This window comes from Equus asinus, chromosome 17 (assembly GCF_041296235.1).
Source record: "Equus asinus isolate D_3611 breed Donkey chromosome 17, EquAss-T2T_v2, whole genome shotgun sequence".
Lineage (NCBI taxonomy): Eukaryota > Metazoa > Chordata > Mammalia > Perissodactyla > Equidae > Equus > Equus asinus.
The window spans coordinates 35111465-35130765 of NC_091806.1; the positions used below are offsets into that span (position 1 = coordinate 35111465).

The 19301-nt window shown below is 45.3% G+C and overlaps 1 protein-coding gene across 3 annotated transcripts in view; it reads left to right on the forward strand.

Moving 5' to 3' along the window:
* LOC123282354 (liprin-alpha-1-like) overlaps positions 1–18258 on the forward strand; it is an 85026-nt gene extending 66768 nt beyond the window's left edge. For 2 of the 3 annotated variants that reach the window (XM_070487869.1, XM_070487870.1), the window contains 7 exons: positions 658–833; positions 918–1015; positions 11915–12090; positions 13058–13126; positions 14018–14183; positions 15920–15987; positions 16902–18258. In XM_070487869.1, the coding sequence (XP_070343970.1) occupies positions 658–833; positions 918–1015; positions 11915–12090; positions 13058–13126; positions 14018–14183; positions 15920–15978 (744 nt within the window). In that variant the 3' untranslated portion in view covers positions 15979–15987; positions 16902–18258. The remainder of the gene's footprint in view (positions 1–657; positions 834–917; positions 1016–11914; positions 12091–13057; positions 13127–14017; positions 14184–15919; positions 15988–16901) is intronic. The other variant, XM_070487871.1, reaches the window with a different exon arrangement.
* Positions 18259–19301: the final 1043 nt, after the last annotated feature.

Below are 19301 nucleotides of genomic sequence, written 5' to 3' on the forward strand. Positions count from 1 at the left end.
TGTATGTTTTTAGTTGTGGGTCCTTCTCGTTGGGGCATGTGGGACGCCACCTCAACATGGCTTGATGAGCAGTGTCATATCCAGGCCCAGGATGCAAACCGGTGAAACCCTGGGCTGCTGAAGCGGAGTGCGCCAACGTAACCACTCAGCCACGGGGCCGGCCCCTTCAGTTCACTTTTTACACGGATTTTGAAATTAACAGATTTTTTGTTGAGGAAATTTGGAAAACAAAGTGTTAAAATTAAAACCAGCCACAGATATTTTTGTGTACAGTTGGATTGATCCTTCAAACTTGTTCATGAGTCGTGATCATTCTTTGTTGTTATATTATTATACACAAAAATTACTTCAGAAAGATCATGTGTTATCAGCTACATTTTTATTGTGGTTGGGGAAATAGGTTAAATTTATAAACACGAATGAGTCATAGGTTTTCAGTGGTATAATACCTTCTGTTAAAATTCTACTGACAAATTTAAAAGGTAGTACCTAGGAGATCAAATTATTTTGAAATGATAAAGAACAGTGTTGTCATTCATTTAAGCTTTAAGGATATGTAATAGGTTAAAAATCCAGTTTAAAGATTATTTAAACTGCCCTTGTGACCTCTTGGGTGTTCTTTTTCCTGAACTGATCGTACTTGCTTGTTGAAAGCAGACGCTCGCCTACGGGGACATGAACCATGATTGGATCGGGAACGAGTGGCTGCCCAGCCTGGGCCTCCCGCAATACCGCAGCTACTTCATGGAGTGCCTGGTGGACGCGCGCATGCTGGACTATCTCACCAAGAAGGACCTGCGCGGGCAGCTGAAGATGGCGGACAGCTTCCACAGGTCAGTTGTTGCACATAGTTCCTGCTCGTTGGCTAGGAGGCTTTTGACTGTTTCCATCTGTAATTTTGTTTTTTTTGTAAATAGAAAGAGCTTCCAGTATGGAATTATGTGCCTGCGAAGGCTGAATTATGACCGAAAAGAACTGGAAAGAAAAAGAGAAGAAAGCCAGAATGAAATAAAAGGCTAGTACATTACGTTTAATTGATTTAGCGTATTTCTGCTTCCCAGTGTATTAGCAGCCTAAGTGATTTCCTAGTTTCTTTAAATTAAAAAAAATATTTTTTTTTATTGTGGTCATAATAGTTTATAACATTGTGAAATTTCAGTTGTACATTAATATTTGTCAGACACCATGTGAGTGTGCCGCTTCGCCCCTTGTGGCCACCTTCCACACCCCTTGCCCCTTGTAACCACTAAATTGTTCTCTTTGTCCGTAAGTTTGATTATCTTCTACATAGGAGTGAAATCATCCAGTGTTTGTCTTTCTCCATTTGGCTTATTTCTCTTCACAGGATGCCCTCAAGGTCCATCCATGTGGTTGCGAATGGGACGATTACATCTTTTTTTTTATGGCTGAGTAGTATTCCATTGTGTATTTATATACCCCATACTCTTTATCCAATCATCCGTCGATGGGCACTTGGGCTGCTTCCACATCTTGGCTATTGTGAATAATGCTGCGATGAACATGGGGTACCTAAGTCTCTTTGAATTGTGGATTTCAGTTTTTTTTGATAAATACCCAGTAGTGGGTTAGCTGGGTTGTATGGAATTTCTATTTTTAATTTTTTGAGAAATCTCCGTACTGTTTTCTGCAGTGGCTGCACCGGTTTGCATTCCCACCAGCAGTGGATGAGGGTTCCCTTTTCTCTACAACCTCTCCAACGCTTGTTGTTTTTTGTCTTGGTGATTATAGCCATTCTAATGGGTGTAAGATATCTAAGTGTAGTTTTTTGCTTTTTGGGTTTTTTTTTAAAGACGGGCACCTGAGCTAACATCTGTTGCCAATCTTTTTTTTCTTTTTTCCCCTTCTTCTTCTCCCCAAGGCCTGCCAGTACGTAGTTGTATCCTCCAGTTGCACGTCCTTCTGTCTGTGCTATGTGGGATGCCACCTCAGCATGGCTTGATGAGCGGTGCCATATCTCCACCCAGGATCTGAACCAGCGAAACCCTGGGCCTCTAAAGCGGGGCATGGGAACTTAACCACTCGGCCACGGCCCCGGCCCCTAAATGTAGTTTTGATTTGCATTTCCCTGATGATTAGTGATGTTGAGCATCTTTTCATGTGCCTATTGGCCATCCATCTATCTTCTTTGGAAAAATGTCTGTTCGTATCCTCTGCCTACTTTTTGATTGGGTTGTTTGTTTTTTTTGTTGTTCATTTGTGTGAGTTGTTTCTATATTATGGAGATTAACTCCGTGTCGGATATATGATTTGCAAATATTTTCTCCCATTTGGTGGGTGGTTTTTTCATTTTAATCTTGATTTCCTTTGACTTCCAGAAGCTCTTTAGTCTGATGAAGTCCCACTTGTTTATTTTTTTCTTTTGTTTTCCTTGTCTGGGTAGACATGGTATTCAGTAAGATCCTTTTAAGTCTGATGTCAAAGAGTGGACTGCCTGTATTTTCTTCCAGAAGTTTTATGGTTTCAGCTCTTACCTTCAAGTCTCTGGTCCATTTTGAGTCTATTTTTGTGTATGGAGAAAGGTAGTGGTCTACTTTCGTTGTTTTGCATGTGGCTGTCCAGTTCTCCCAGCACCATTTATTGAAGAGGCTTTCCTTTCTCCATTGTATATTCTTAGCTCCTTTGCCGAAGATTAGCTGTCTGTAGATGTGTGGTTTTATTTCTGGGCTTTCGGTTCTCTTCCATTGATCTGTGTGCCTGTTTTTGTACCAGTACCATGCTGTTTTGATCACTATGGGTCTGTAGTACGTTTTGAAGTCAGGCACTGTGATGCTCCAGCTTTGTTGTTCTTTCTCAGGATTGCTTTGGCTATTCAGGGTCTTTTGTTGACCCATGTGAATTTTAAGATTCTTTGTTCTATGAAGAATGTCATTGGGATTCTGATTGGGATTCCATTGAATCTATAGATTGCTTTAGGTAGAATGGACTTTTTTTTTTTTTAGGAAGATCAGCCCTGAGCTAACTACTGCCAATCCTCTTCTTTTTGCTGAGAAAGACTGGCCCTGAGCTAACATCCATGCCCATCTTCCTCTACTTTGTATGTGGGACGCCTTCTACAGCATGGCTTTTGCCAAGCAGTGCCCCGTCCGCACCCAGGATCCGAACCGGTGGACCCCGGGCTGCTGAGAAGCAGAACGTGCGCACTTAACCGCTGCACCACCGGGCCGGCCCCTAGAATGGACATTTTAACTATGCTTATTCTTCCAAATCCATGTGCATGGAATATCTTCCCATTTCTTTTGTCATTATTGATTTCTTTCAGTGATGTCTTATAGTTTTCCTTGTATAGATCTTTTTATTTTTTATTTTTTTATCGCAGTAACATTTGATTATAACATTATATAACTTTCAGATGTACATCATAGCATGTTTCAAATTCTATGTAGATTCCATCATGTTCACCACCCAAAGACTAATTACAAGCCATCACCACACACGTGTGCTTAATCACCCCTTTCACCCTCCCCCTGTTAAGTTTATTCCTAGGTATTTTTTTTTCATGTTGTGAGATTTTTTACTTTATTTTATTTTTTAAAAAAATTTTTATTGAGTTAATGATAGGTTACAATCTTGTGAAATTTCAGTTATGTATTATTGTCTGTCAGTCGTGTTGTAGGTGCAACCCTTCACCCTTTGTGCCCACCCCCCCACCCCCCCTTCCCCTGGTAGCCACTAATCTGTTCTCTTTGCCCACAGGTTTAAATTCCTCATAGGGGTGGAGTCACACAGAGATTGTCTTGTCTATCTGGCTTATTTCACTTAACATAATTCCCTCAGGGTCCATCCATGTTGTTGCAAATGGGACGATTTTGTTCTTTTTTATGGCTGAGTAGTATTCCATTGTATATATGTACCACATCTTCTTTATCCAGTCATCTGTTGATGGGCACTTAGGTTGCTTCCATGTCTTGGCTATTGTAAATAATGCTGCCGTGAACATTGGGGTGCATAGGACTTTTGGAATTGCTGACTTCAAGCTCTTTGGATAGATACCCAGTAGTGGGATGGCTGGATCGTATGGTAGTTGTATTTTTAATTTTTTGAGGAATCTCCATACTGTTTTCCATAGTGGCTGCACCAGTTTGCATTCCCGCCAGCAGTGTATGAGGGTTCCTTTTTCTCCACAACCTCTCCAACATTTATCACTATTTGTTTCAGTTATTTTTGTCACTCTAATGGGTGTAAGGTAATATCTTAGTGTAGTTTTGATTTGCACTTCCCTGATGATCAGCGATGATGAGCATCTTTTCATGTGCCTATTGGCCATCCATATATCTTCTTGGGAGAAATGTCTGTTCATGTCTCCTGCCCATTTTTTGATCGGGTTGTTTAATTTTTTGTTGTTGAGTTGTGTGAGTTCTTCATCTGTTATGGATATTAAGCCTTTGTCGGATGTATTACTTGGAAATGTTTTTTCCCAGTTAGTGGGTTGTTTTTTTGTTTCACTCCTGTTTTCCCTTGCCTTGAAGAAGCGCTTTCGTCTGATGAAGTCCCATTTGTTTATTCTTTGTATTGTTTCCCTTCTCTGAGAAGACATGGTGTCCGAAAAGATCCCTTTAATACTGATGTCAAAGAGTGTACTTCCTATATTTTCTTCTGGAAGCCTTATGGTTTCAGGTCTTACCTTTAGGTCTTTGATCCATTTTGAGTTCATTTTGGTGAATGGTGAAAAAGAATGGTCCAATTTTCATTCTTTTACATGTGGCTTTCCAGTTTTCCCAGCGCCGTTTGTTGAAGAGACTTTCTTTTCTCCATTGTAGGCCCTCAGCTCCTTTGTCAAAGATTAGCTGTCCATAGATGTGTGGTTTTATTTCTGCGCTTTCAGTTCTGTTCCATGGATCTGTGCACCTGTTTTTGTACCAGTACCATGCTGTTTTGATCACTGTAGCTTTGTGGTATGTTTTGAAGTCAGGGATTGTGATGCCTCCAGCTTTGTTCTTCTTTCTCAGGATTGCTTTAGCAATTCAGGGTCTTTTGTTGTCCCATATGAATTTTAGGATTCTTTGTTCTATTTCTGTAAAGATGTCATTGGGATTCTGATTGGGATGGCATTGAATCTGTAGATTGCTTTAGGTAGAGTGGATATTTTAACTGTGTTTATTCTTCCAATCCATGTGCATGGAATGTCTTTCCATCTCTTTATGTCGTCATCCATTTCTTTCAGAAAAGCCTTGTAATTTTCATCGTATAGGTCTTTCACTTCCTTAGTTAAATTCACCCTGAGGTATGTTCTTCTTTTTGTTGCGATTATGAATGGTATTGTGTTCTTGAGTTCTTTTTCTGTTAGTTTGTTATTAGAGTATAGAAATGCTACTGATTTATGTAAATTGATTTTATATCCTGCTACTTTGCTGTAGTTGTTGATTACTTCTAAAAGTTTTCCAATGGATTCTTTGGGGTTTTCTATCTATAAGATCACGTCGTCTGCAAATAGCGAGAGTTTCACTTCTTCCGCCCCTATTTGGATTCCTTTTATTCCTTTTTCTTGCCTGATTGCTCTGGCCAGGACCTCCAGTACTATGCTGAATAAGAGTGGTGATAGAGGGCATCCTTGTCTCGTTCCGGTTCTCAGGGGGATGGTGCCCAGTTTTTGCCCATTGAGTATGATGTTGGCTGTGGGTTTGTCATCTATGGCCTTTATTGTGTTGAGGTAGTTCCCGTCTATCCCCATTTTGTTGAGTTTTTATCATAAATGGCTGTTGGATCTTGTCAAATGCTTTCTCTGCATCTATTGAGATGATCATGTGGTTTTTATTCCTCAGTTTGTTGATGCGGTGTATCACATTGATTGATTTGTGGATGCTGAACCATCCCTGTGTCCCTGGTATGAATCCCACCTGATCATGATGTATGATCCTTTTGATGAATTACTGTATTCTGGTTGCCAAAATTTTGTTGAGAATTTTTGCATCTGTGTTCATCAGCGATACTGGCCTGTAGTTCTTTTTCATGCTGTCCTTGTCAGGCTTTGGTATCAGCATGATGTTGGCCTCGTAGAATGTGTTAGGAAGTGTTCCATCCTCCCTAATTTTTTGGAATAGCTTGAAAAGGATAGGTATTAAATCCTCTCTGAAAGTTTGGTAAAATTCCCCAGGAAAGCCATCTGGTCCTGGGGGTTTATTCTTTGGGTGCTTTTGATGGCTGTTTCAGTCTCTTTGCTTGTGACTGGTCTGTTCAGATTGTCTCCTCCTTCTTGAGTGAGCTTTGGGAGGTTGTAGGAGTCCAAGAATTTATCCATTTCCTGTAGGTTATCCATTTTGCTGGCATATAGTTTTTGCGTAGTATTCTCTTATAATCCATTGTATTTCTGTGGAGTCTGTTGTTATTTCTCCTCTTTTATTTCTGATTTTGTTTATTTGAGCTTTCTCTCTGTTTTTCTTTGTAAGTCTGGCTAGGAGTTTGTCAATTTTATTTACCTTCTCAAAGAACAAGCTCTTTGTTTCATTAATCCTTTCTACTGCCTTTTTTGTTTGAATACCATTTATTTCTGCTCTGATTTTTATTATTTCTCTCCTTCTGCTGACTTTTGGCTTTGTTTGTTCTTCTTTCTCTAATTCAGTTAGGTGTGGTTTAAGATTGCTGATTTTCTGGTTTGTTAAGATGTCCCTGAATGGCGATGAATTTTCCTCTTAATAGAGCTTTTACTGCATCCCATATGAGTTGGTATAGCATGCTATCATTTTCATTTGTCTCCAGGTATTTTTGGATTTCTTCTTTAATTTCTTCCATGATCCATTGCTTGTTCAATAGCGTATTGTTTAGTCTCCACATCCTTGTGCCTTTCTCAGCTTCTTCCTTGTAATTAATTTCTAGCCTTATAACATTATGATCGGAGAAGATGCTCGTTATTATTTCAATTTTTTTAAATTTGTAGAGGCTTGCCTTGTTTCCCAACCTATGGTCTATCCTTGAGAATGTTCCATGCACGCTTGAGAAGCATGTGTATTCTGCTGTTTTTGGATGAAGCATTGTATATATATCTGTGAAGTCCAACTGTTTTAGCTTTTCGTTTAGCTCCACTGTTTCTCTGTTGATTTCCTGTCTGGATGATCTATCCATTGATGTGAGTGTCGTGTTGAGGTCCCCTACTATTTTTGTGTTATTTTTGATATCTTCTTTTAGGTTTGTTAATAGTTACTTTATGAACTTTGGTGCTCCTGTGTTGGGGGCATAGATATTTATAAGCGTTATTTCTTCTTGATGAAGTGTCCCTTTGATCATTATATATTGGCCCTCTATGTGTCTCTTTACCTGCCTTATCTTGAAGCCTGTTTTGTCTGATATAAGCATTGCGACCCCTGCTTTCTTTTGTTTGCTATTGGCTTGGAGTGTTGTCTTCCACCCCTTCACTCTAAGCCTGTGTTTGTCCTTGGAGCTGAGGTGTGTTTCCTGGAGGCAACAAATTGTTGGATCTCGTTCTTTAATCTATTTTGCCACTCTGTGTCTTTTTATTGGCGAGTTCAATCCGTTTACGTTGAGGGTGAGTATTGATGCATGAGGGCTTAATGCTGTCATTCTGTTGCTCGTTTTCCGGTTTTCCTGTGTTTCCTTTGTTTCTTGTCCTGTGTGTTTTAGCCTACCCATTGACTTCTGCAGTTTCTTAGGCTGGGTTTCTTAGATTTTTCCTTATTTATGTTTTATGTTTCTGTTCTGTTTTTCAGTTTAGTGGCTACCCTGAAGTTTGTATTCAGAATCTCGTGTATAACATAGTCCATTTTCTGGTGGTCTCTTACTTCCTTAGCCTAGATTGTTTCAGTCCCTTTCCTCCTCCCCTCCGAAATTATTATTTTCATCTCTTATTCCAACTTGTGTTGTGAGTTTGTGGTTAGAGTGATAAGATTATCTTTGCTTTGGTGATTTCCTTCCCTTTATCCTAATGCTATAGTTGAATATTTGCTATCCTATTTAGCTTCTGTCTATTTGTCTCCCTACTCTGTGTTTTGTGACCCCTTACTCCCTTTTTTTCTTTTTTCAGGTATGAGGGCCTTCTTGAGGATTTCTTGTAGTGAAGGTCCTGTGACTACAAAGTCCCTTAGCTTTTGTTTGTCTGGAAAAGATTTAATTTCTCCCTCCTATCTGAAGGATATTTTTCCTGGATAGAGTATTCTTGGCTGAAGATTTTTATCCTTTAAAGTTTTGAATATGTCACTCCAATCTCTCCTAGCTTGTAAGGTTTCTGTCGAGAAATCCGCTGAAGGTCTGATAGGGGTTCCTTTGTAGGTTCTTTTCTTCTGCCTTGCTGCCCTGAGTATTCTTTCTCTGTCCTTCATTTTTGCCATTTTTACTACTATGTACCTTGCAGTAGGTCTTTTTACATTGACAAATGTAGGAGATCTGAAAGCTTCCTCCACACACATTTCTCTCTCAATCCCTAGATTTGGGAAGTTCTCTTCTATGATTTCGTTGAGCACACTTTCTGCTCCATTTTCGTTTTCCACGCCCTCAGGAATTCCGATGATTCTTAAGTTGCATTTTCTCATTGAGTCAGCTATTTCTCTGAGCTTTTCTTCAGTTTTTTTAATTCTTAGTTGCCTTTCTTCCTCTGTCTGGAGTCATTCAGCCTGTCTTTGATTATGCTAGTTTGCTCCTCTATGGTGTCTACACGGACATTCAGGGAATCTGTATTCTGTTTTATCTGGTCCATTGTGTTTTTCGTCTCTAGTGTTTCTAATTGATTCTTCTTTATAATTTCAATCTCTTTTGTGAAGTAACTCCAGAACTTGTTGACTTGTTTCTCTATATTTCCCTTTACCTCATTGAGTATTTTGAGGATAGCTATTTTGAACTCCTCTTCACTTACTTTACCCATTTCCAAGCCCTCAGGACATAATTCTGTGTTTTTATTGTTTCCTTTTGGACTGGAACTTTTATAAATTGCTGGATGGTAGAGGAGAGGTTTTTGCGCATGATGCTGTTATTTGGTTGCAGGTACAGCCTGTCGCCACTAGATGGGGGTCGAGAGCCTTGGTTCTGAGCCCTGCGCCTTCAGCCGCGATGGTGGCGCCCAGCATGGGTTGAGGGAGGAGGGACACTTTCTCTCATGCCGACCTGGATTGGCACAGCTCTCGCTCTCTGGTCTCCCAGGGCCCTGGCTTGCTGGGGTTCCCCCACGCGAAAGCTGTCCCTTGTTAGAGGGTTTCCGCTGCTCCAGCGGTGGGAGTCCTGCACGATCTCCCAATGCATGGCCCCTCCCTTGCTCCTTCTCACACCCACGGCAGCGATCCCAGTCTCTAGGGGAGGGAGCGAAGACCCCGTTCCAGCTCCTCTGAGGGCGGCTCCAGCCTCTCTGCCTTCCGTCGTTTGGCTGCTGTGGGTCTGTGAGGATTTCTGTTATTGGGATTTTTTTTTTTTTGGTTGGAAAGCAGTTGCTCTTTTTAGTTGTAATTTGGAGGGGAGAGAGTCCTGGGTGAGCTCACGCTGCCATGTTGCTGACGTCACCCCTATTTCTAGATATTTTATTCTCTTTGTTGCGATTGTAAATGGGATTCTATTCTTGAGTTCTTGTTCTGTTAGTTTGTTATTAGAGTAGAGAAATGCAACTGATTTTTGTAAGTAGACTTTGTATCCTGCAACTTTGCTGTAGATGTTTATTTCTAATAGTTTTCCCATGGCTTCTTTTTTTTTTTTTTAAAGATTGGCACCTAGGCTAACAACTGTTGCCAATCTTTTTTTTTTTTTTTTTTTTCTGCTTTATTTCCCAAACCCCCCTGGTACATAGTTGTATATCTTAGTTGCATGTCTTTCTAGTTGTGGGATGTGGGACGCCGTCTCAACGTGGCCTGATGAGCAGTGCCATGTCCGTGCCCAGGATCCGAACCCTGGGCTGCCTCAGCGGAGCGCGTGAACTTAGCCACTCAGCCGCCGAGCCGGCCCCGCCATGGCTTCTTTAGGGTTTTCTCTATATAAAATCATGTCGTCTGCAAACAGTGAGAGTTACACTTCTTCACTGCCAATTTGGATTCCTTTTCTTTCTTTTTCTTGCCTATTGCTCTGGCCCAAACCTGCAGTACTATGTTCAGTAAGAGTGGTGGGAGTGGGCTCCCTTGTCTTGTTCCTGTTCTCAGGGGGATGGCGCTCAGTTTTTCCCCGTTGAGTATGATGCTGGCTGTGGGTTAGTGATTTCCCATTTTTAAAAATATTAGGAAATTTGTTAAGTGGAGAAAACTAGTCTGGCATCCTTACAGAGGAGGGAGGGTTGGAGATGAGTGCTTTGAAGACCCTCCTCTCATGGCCTGGTGGTTAAAGTCTGGCCCCCAGCACTCAGCGGCCCAGGTTCACTCCCTGGCCGCAGCACCACAGCACCTGTCTGTCTGCGGCCGTGCTGTGGGGCAGCTCGTGACTTACCACCAGGGTGCGCCACCACGCCCTGCGGCTCTGGGAGGAAGCACGGTCCTCCTCTGAGCCACAGCACCTGTGCCTACTTTCTTGTGCTTACGTCAGTCTGCGCGAACCGTCTCAAGGGGAACACTCCTCCTGTGACTTGTTCTGACGTGTGTACTCCTTCACTCAGAAATGCCACCCCCTGCCACACTGCTGGGTAACAGCAGGGCACAGACGGGCAGGACTCTGCTGTCGGCTCACTGGACTCCAGTGTGGCGATTCTGCTCTAGCCACTTATCAGAGGGCTTCAGGAGCACAGACGGAGCCCTGTGGCTCTGCCTCCAGGGCTCAGGGGGCAGCACAGAGGCGCTGGTTCAGCTGGGCCTTGGAGGTGGAGGAGGAGCTCCTTAGCAGGGGACGATGGCAGAGGCGGCTCAGTGAGAGCGCAGGTGGGGAGATGCAATGGGAGCCTCTCACCCGGCATGCCTCGAAAGCATCGACTACAATAGTCTGCTTTTAAGTAAGACGATAACGATTAAGCTCAAAGTAAAATCTCCCAGAATTTTCAGAATAAAGAAATCACTAACAACAGTCATAATAATAGGTAAGACTTAAGAACTCGAAGCACTTTCAGAGGTTAATTATTTAATCCTTCCCACAACCCCGTGCGTGTGAGTGCTGTCTTCTTCCCCAGGTTTTACGAAGAAAGAAACTGAAGACAAAACTGGTTGAGGACACAGCCCGTTTAAAGGATAGTCTGGTCATGATTGAGCTAACGTGAATCACAAGAAAAACCGTAAGCCAGCTTTTATACTATATATATATACACACTTTATACTATATATGTAGTGCGTATATTTTATACTATATATATATAGTGTGTGTGTGTATAGTATAAAAGGGCATTGGAAATAAAATGGGTAAATCAGTTTTGTCTGTTTTCTGTATCTGTTTTAAATCTTTTTATAGTTGACAAAAGTTGTCTTTGGAAGTGATTGGTGAGCATCCGGAGATATTTTTATGGAGTGGCTATTTTTAGATCTCTACTAGAGCGAGTTTAATAATGTATCACTTCGTGTGGTGTAAGATCTTCCCCCCAGTCTCTGATATGCTGGAGAGTATCTTTAAGTTTCTCTCTTTTTAAAATGAGACAACAAAAAAGGCTTCAAGGAAACAAGCTTCAAGATTACAAATGAGAGATTTGTGTTGAATCGAGCAGGGCGCCAACTCCTTCTCTGACGAAAAGAAAGTGTTTCAGAAACTCTGAAGGCTGTAGAGGAAGCGTGCTCGTGCCTGGTGGGCATTCAGCTTCTTCTCTGTCCTTCTGGTTTCTGACCCTGGATCCTCCTCATTTTCTGTTCTCTAGAAAATAAATGTCCGTAAGAACTTCATTGCTCTTGGGTTCTTTGGCAGCATGAGTTCTAGTGGGACAGTTTCCCTTCGATGGAGGAGGGCCGAGGCATGACCTCTAAATGCAGCAGCGGTTGCCTGCCCACCTTCTGTGTGCTGTTACAGGTGTGCATGATGAAGACAGCTTTGTGCAGATGCCGTTCTAATTGTTTCTGTTCACCTGTAGACGTGCTTGTGTGGAGCAACGATCGAGTGATTCGCTGGATCCTCTCAATTGGTCTTAAAGAATATGCAAACAATCTGGTGGAGAGTGGCGTTCACGGTGCACTTGTGGCCTTAGATGAAACCTTCGATTTCAGCGCACTGGCGCTCTTGTTACGGATCCCTAAGCAGAACACACAGGTATGCTGCAGAGCCGGCCCGGCTCTCACTCAGCGTTCAGTCAGGTCTCCTGATGGAGACGTCTAGCTGGTTAACTGAGTGGACACAAAACTTCACAGTACCTCAGACAACTATCCCTAATCCACAAAATACTGGTTCCAAACCAGCAATGCTTAATTCTTCATTAGTTTTGCTTGTCCTTCCATTTTCTGTTGTCAGCATGAGAGTCTTGCAATACAAAAAACAAGGGGAAACTTCATTCAAGTCCATATGCTCGTAGGAGTGATGACGTGTATTTAGTTCTTACGTGGAAAGAGAAATGCTCATAGGTACACCGATGGAGATTCTGTTTATTTTGTTTCTATTGCCCTGTGTGATTCTTTTTGACACACGGGCTCACCTGAGAATCAGGAAATTTATTCTTCTTCTACAGAAGATTGTATGTCTTTTGCCAATACCCCCCATCCCCCCACCAGCACCAACCCACAGAGCACACTTTCGTAGATAGTCTGCCAGCGGTCATGGGTCCCTTTCCCTGAAAGCCCATCCATGGGCTCCGCAGGAATCCCCTAATTTAAAATGTGGTTGTGGGGGCCAGCCCGGTGGTGCAGCGGTTAAGTGCGCACGTTCCGCTTCTCGGCAGCCCAGGGTTCGCCGGTTCGGATCCCGGGTGCAGACGTGGAACCACTTGGCAAGCCATGCTGTGGCAGCGTCCCACATATAAAATAGAGGAAGATGGGCATGGATTCTAGCTCAGGGCCAGTCTTCCTCAGCAAAAAAGAGGAGGATTGGCAGCTGGTGTTAGCTCAGTGCTAATCTTCCTCAAATAAATTAATTAATTCGATTAAATTAAATGCTGTCATGGCTCAAGGTGTTTATAGCCTGAGCTTTTTAAAAGTCTTGATTTGAAAAACAGTTGTGATATGCTAACGTCCTTCAGATTAGATTGATGAAGCTTTGCGGTATTGTTGTTTTGTTATGATTTCAGGCTCGCGCTGTCTTGGAAAGAGAATTTCACAACCTTTTGGTCATGGGGACGGACAGAAGGTTTGATGAAGTGAGTTTTCAGCCTAATGAATTTTATTTAAATTTGCATTCAGTGTGAATTATTTGTTTGTATGCACGTGAGCCCCGTCGGCAGTCTCTCTTCTAAGGGTGGGGATGATTTTACCTCCTGAGCTAAGCTTTGCTCTCAAAAATGTGTTAACAAATGAGATAGTAAGAAACTCGTATTTTCAGTCTGAGGTTTTCTGTTTTTAAAATATTTGCTATTGAAGTTTTGATAGCCCTCAAAAATGTTCCCATCAACATTGGTGGCAGCCGAGGCATGGCGTCCATGGGGTATGTTTGGGGACCGCTGGATGTCTGACCCCAATCCAGAGTCCCTGTGCTTTGGAGAAACCTGTTAGAAGGAGATTAGAGAAACGCAACATGTTAATTTCCCCTCACACAGTCGTGACTCGTTTGTTCCCACACTGTTTTTATTCTTTCCTTCGTTGCCCCTTAAGAAAACGTGAGTTTGCCTGGTGACTAGGAGGACAGCTAAAGGAGCGCTCGCTGGCTCTTCCCCAGCTCTAAGGCAGAACTGCTTACAGCTTGGAAACTATTTTAAGACAAATAGAAATGTATTATCTTACATGGCAAGAAGATGATTTCTCCAAGATAAGAAGGGAAACGGGGTGATGAACAGGAGGCACATGCACCTGGGCGGCCCAGGGCCGTCCTCATCGATGCCCAGCGAGGGCCCCACATAGTGTTACTGGGCCCGTCACTCTCAGAAGTTCCCGGTGGGGACAGTAGATCCTGTGGTTATCAGGAACGGGTTAAATAGGTGTGAACAAACATGCAGTGACAAGTTCAGCAGTCAGGTTCAAGGCTGGTAACTTGACTGTCTATATTTGTCCTTTATTTTAAAATCAGTCTTGTTTTCTGTCCTTTAATTTCCCAGGACCATGATAAAAGCTTTAGGAGAGCACCTTCTTGGAGAAAAAAATTTAGACCAAAGGATGTTCGTGGCTTAGCTGCTGGGTCCGCAGAGACTCTCCCCGCCAACTTCCGGGTCACCTCCTCTCTGTCCTCACCCTCCATGCAGCCGAGGAAGACGCAGCTGGACGGTAGGTGTGCAGGGGCAGCCAGCCGCTGTGGGCGGCATGAGCAGCTTTGTGGCTGGAATGTTAACAGTGATCCAGAATGGCCTCTTGGATGTGTTACAAGGCATTGAGTACTGGTGCATGCCCAGGTGAAGTGTTTTAAAATGAATCCTAACATCTGTGCATAACAGTTTAACAATAATGTAGGTTTTTTAGAGTCTTGTCTGGTTGAATCTTAGCATATCCTTCCAACTAATAAAGCTGAGCGTCGCGTGTGTTCTCGGCGTGCTGAGTGGACGTCCTGTAGCCTGTGTGTGTGGCAGGCAGCCCTGGAAGGCTCCGCCGCAAGGTGGTGCAGCAGCTCTCGGGCCACGCCGGGTGCTCCCGGGACGTCTCTCCCCCTGGAGAGGTGACTGAGTCCATCTTAGAGAACACAGTTTCCCCCTCTGTGAGCCTTCCCTTTCCTCCCTCCACCCCTGCTGGCGTTGGTCCCTGTCACTGCGCACTGTAAGGACGGAGAGGAGGAAGAAGGTGAGCCTGGGCAGGTCGTCACCGGAGCGCGGTAATTTGTATAAATCTAACGGTAACTCGGCCCTCCACTTATTGAATAGGCTGACGGAGCGCCTTCTGATTTTCTTCACAGCTTCGTGCCCAGTTTCCTCAGAATCAGTCACACTTCCCGTGTTAAGTATTGACGGCGACATTGAGATTAGAGTTCAGATAAATTAAAAAGAAGCCTAGAGAGAGGTGTAGGGAATATATTATAGGGAAGACGGCTGTTGACCCTTGTAGGAAAACTGAGGCCTAACCCCGGGAGAGTGGACTGCTCAATGCCTTCTTAAATAAGGGGCGTCGGGGAAGTTGCAGCTGGCCTCTTGGGACCTTAGGGTCAGGATTTGGAAAGATGACCCATGCTCACCGACAGTGCCGGCTGTCGTGCCGTCTCTTCTGGAACCACGGCACCTTCTTGATAAAATGTGTTCCTGCTGGACCCGTGGGAACGCAAACTGTGTAATTGGCAGTCGGGAATATCTGCTCCAGGTGTTCGCACATTTCCTGTCCAGGTTGCAAGGGAGAGTCGGGGCTCACCTCTTGGGCCGTGCCGTGTGTTTCTCGACAGGAACAAGGCATCAGTGGTACACATCACTTCCGGCAGAAACTGAGACTGGGTTTTAGTGTTCTTAGATGAGTCATTGTCCTCTACCCACCCCCTGCAGCCAGGCCCTGGGGAGGAGTGCCCTGGACGCTCCCTCAGACGGTCGTGGAGGGCAGGTGGCCCGAGGGCGCGTCTCCCGTCAGGCCAGGCCTGCATTTGACTCCGGTCACCTGCACCCCGTGGTGTCTAGCGCTGCCCCGGGTTATCTACCTCACACCGGCCTTGGGGATATCACGTTTAGGCCCCGAAGAAAAGTCTAGTTGCTCTGCAATTCTAGAGAGTTTCAGGAGAAACAAAGTTACCAGCTGAAGTAGTTGTCACTTACACAGAGGACATCACGAAGTCTGTACCATCTGACGCGTCCTTGCTGTCGTGAGATTAGCTGCCAGTGGCTCCCAGGGCTGCTGGGGGCTGAAGAGAACCCCCTCCTGGCGACACTTAGGTTCTCTTTCCCTGGCTCGTCCGCTCCCATCTAGAAGTTTCCCTGGGAGCCCTCAGTAGGTGCTGTTGTAGGTGTGCAGATGTGTGTGTACGTGTGCCCGTGTGACGTCTGAAGACTAACCGCACGCTGTGTTTGCACGCTTCCTCCCCGGTGTCGGAGCAGGCAGCGTGTCGGGAGCGCAGAGGCTGGACGCCGCCACGGTCAGGACTTACTCCTGCTGAAGCCCCGAGGTGAGTAGAGGGCTCCGCGTGCCCGGAGGCCGCAGAGGCGGCCGGGTGACCGCACGGGGACGCTGCCTGGCCCGGAGAGCCCGTTTCCGTTCCTCCAGGCCTTTAGGAACACGCACGCAAGCCCGGCTGCACCCATTACGTGGTTCTGGTGTTCTGTATGCTCACAGTTGGTCACAGAGGGGTTCGTGTATCCTCATTTATTAAGGAAAAAAGTGTATTTGCATTTTTTCCTTAAAACTGAAAGTGCTGGACTCTTTTCAGTATCTGCTAATGTCTTTTGGGGGTGGGGAGACAGGAGAGCAGCGCGTGGCAGGAGCTCACCAGCTCAGCTCTTGGCTGGCGGCCACCCGTGGTTGAGAGCGCCCGGCACGGCGGCTCTCCGCCTTGACCCTGGCATCCGCGCTGATGTCGCTCCCACGTCAGCGGCGCCCGCTGGCTTTCTTAGAAATACACGTTCTTGAATGAGCCGCACCCCGCACGGCCAGGTTTCCTGGGGCCACGCTGTCGTGAACCCTGAGGGCCTCGCGGGTGGTGTTAAACACACAGCTGCGTTGCCATCTCAGGGGTGCAGTTACGAGCAGCCCGCTCGCGCTGAAGGGGTGACGTGGGGCTGGGAGCCCAGCCCCTGCTCGTGGCGCCAGGGCCGGGGGCTCTGTTCCGCTCTCCACTTTTCACGTCTCCGCCAGAAGGTTTGATTGGTTTCCTAATCTTTTTAATTGGTAACTTTTAGACATACGCCAAAAGGAAGTCAGCAAGGAATTTTCTCATTGATACGCGTACTCCTTGACGTTTCATCTCAGTTCTCAAGCAGCTACAGCGCAAGGGGCAGGGAGGCAGGGCTGGGCCTCAGGACGCAGGTGTGTGCCGGGCGGCCCGTCCTAAGGCTGATTGTCCTGTTTGTGCTTCCTTTCCAGTTTACCCACACTACTTCTACAGATGACCGCGCAGCGCTCGGGACCCGGCGAAGACGGCCTTTCAGAATTCAGTGGATCTGCAATCTGTTGATACTTGTTATATGGACCCTAAGATATTTTATTACAGAGTTTTTAATTAGTGAAAAATTCACGAATACCATAGAGAAAATATTTTAGAATTTAATGTTTCTTATATTTATGTAAACGTATGACTTCATTTATATAGTTACTTACTTTTTCATGTATATCCAGGCTATAAATATCCTTTCAAATCGATTCTGTTCTTCTATCTAATTTTAGTCTTTCAAACGAATGTACTGTAATGCTTGTATGTATAAATCCTATGAAAAGATACAGGGCTTTTGTAAATTATGCATTTATTGTAATTATCATTAATTTTTTAATAATAATCGGCGAGAGAGAAGAGGATTTTACTGCATTTGCATTTGTAAGATCATCATGACATGGTGCGCGTTATCCTGACAAATGTAACCAGCTCTACAACAATCATTTTGAAACAAGCAGACTTAATTTCAAGCAATTGCGTTTTAATGACTGACCTTACTCTACTTTTTCTAGCAAGAAATGCTTTACTCTGCAGCGTGAACAGACTGAAAGTACCTGGTGTTAAATATGAGCTTCTGATAAAATTTGGGCTGAAGGGGCCGTCAGAACTGTGAGCATCTCTGGTGGCTCTCAGTAGCTTGCAGAGCTCGTCCCTGGGGACCCGCACGAGCCCGAGCCGGGAGCACTTCTCTCGGCCGCAGGAAGGGCTGGGGGGCTCTCTGGGCTCTGCCCCGACGGGTGGACGCCGGCCCCCGCCCCGCTGCTCTTTGAGGACCAAGCAGGAAGCACCGCACTCCGCAGGGACGCCGGTGCCGGAAGAGGAAGGCGCAGGCTCCCGGAAACCAGGAAACCACGCAGTGCGACTCTACTAAAGGCCTTATTTTTTCTTATGTAAATCATCTTTTTACATTTGTTTGTAAACATGTTGAAAGGAGGGACCTAGTGGTACATTTTTAGCTTTTGACGATATAGCCGTTTTGGACTGTCTAAGTAGCAGATGTAACTTTTCCTTTTTAAATGGCACATTAAAGAGCCAGCAGGAAATGTGTTCCCACCACGGTGCGTTATTTATTATACAGCTCATTTTGTCGGTGGACGGTTTACATTCGGTTTCTGCTTTTAACTTCCCTGTACGATTCATTCGTTGTTACATTCTGTTTTCTGTTAATCTTTTGTGAACTTCCTGATTATGTAACAAAGTATGTACAGTCTCCTTTTGAACTATTTTTATCACAGTATTATTGCTTTCTTTCAATAAAGTACTGAGGCGTTTTCCACTGCCAATAAAGGATACTGAGAATAAGCTGTCATTCTGTGACAAATCGGCCGCAGCTGGCTCATCTCCGGCTCCAGGCTGATTCAGTGGCGGCAGCGTCGTCGAGTGGACTTTCTTGGGTAGAAATCAGTTGACAGAATGAAAAAGCTGGGGATGGAAGCACAGGATGGGGGCGTCCCCGCCAGGAAGCCCAGGGGCTTCCCGCCTCGGCCCCCGAGGCCCAGACCCTCTCTCGCTGAGACCTGGGGGACCAGGCCCGGGCAGCCTGGCGCTCAGAGGCACCGCAGGCCACAGGGAGGCGCGGAGGCGCGTCAGTCCATGCGCGCACTGGGGCCCTGCTCTCCTGCTGCTCCCGCCCTGGGCTGTGTCCTTCCGGTTCCCAGGGAGCCTGGTCTCTGAGCGCTCAGACGGAGTCCTGAGTCATGAAGCAGTCCGGCGCGAGAGGGGAGGGGCTGCAGGGCGGCAAGGCGCGGCGCTCGTGGCTGGCAGCGCCAGGCGCAGGGCACCCGATGCCTCAGCCCCTACGTGCTGTCGCCCGCCCTCCCGCCACCACAGTATTGTCATCAGGTCTGGGGGTGCACGATGCCCAGGCAGACCCCATGCCTCGCGCTGTGTTGGGTGGGCGCTGCTGACTGTCGCCTCGGTTTTCCTTTTCCTGTTCTGCTGTCCTTCCAGGGCTGATGGCCGCTTCTCCTGAGTGACGTCTTTACTTTATTCGGGTGAATACATTCCAGCTGGTGTCCATCAGGGCACAGCGATCCGGTGGTTTGGTGTTCTCTTGAGAGCCTGTGCTGGCTGGTTTTCCAGTTTTGTTGGGGGCAGCCTTTTCTCGGCATTTCCTCGTTCTTGGGTTCACTTAAGCGTGAGACTCAAAACCACATAGCGCTTCCCTGCTTTTTCACCCACCAGTCCGTTTGCCTGACCAAAGCCGGGCAAGCCTTGGGTAGCCTGAAGCTTCTGGAAGCAGACCAGGTCATCATTGGCTCTTTAAGTTGCAGGTGTTTGATTAAAACTTCATTCGGTGGTTCCGTTTACGCCTTTAACAAAAAGTCAGCTCA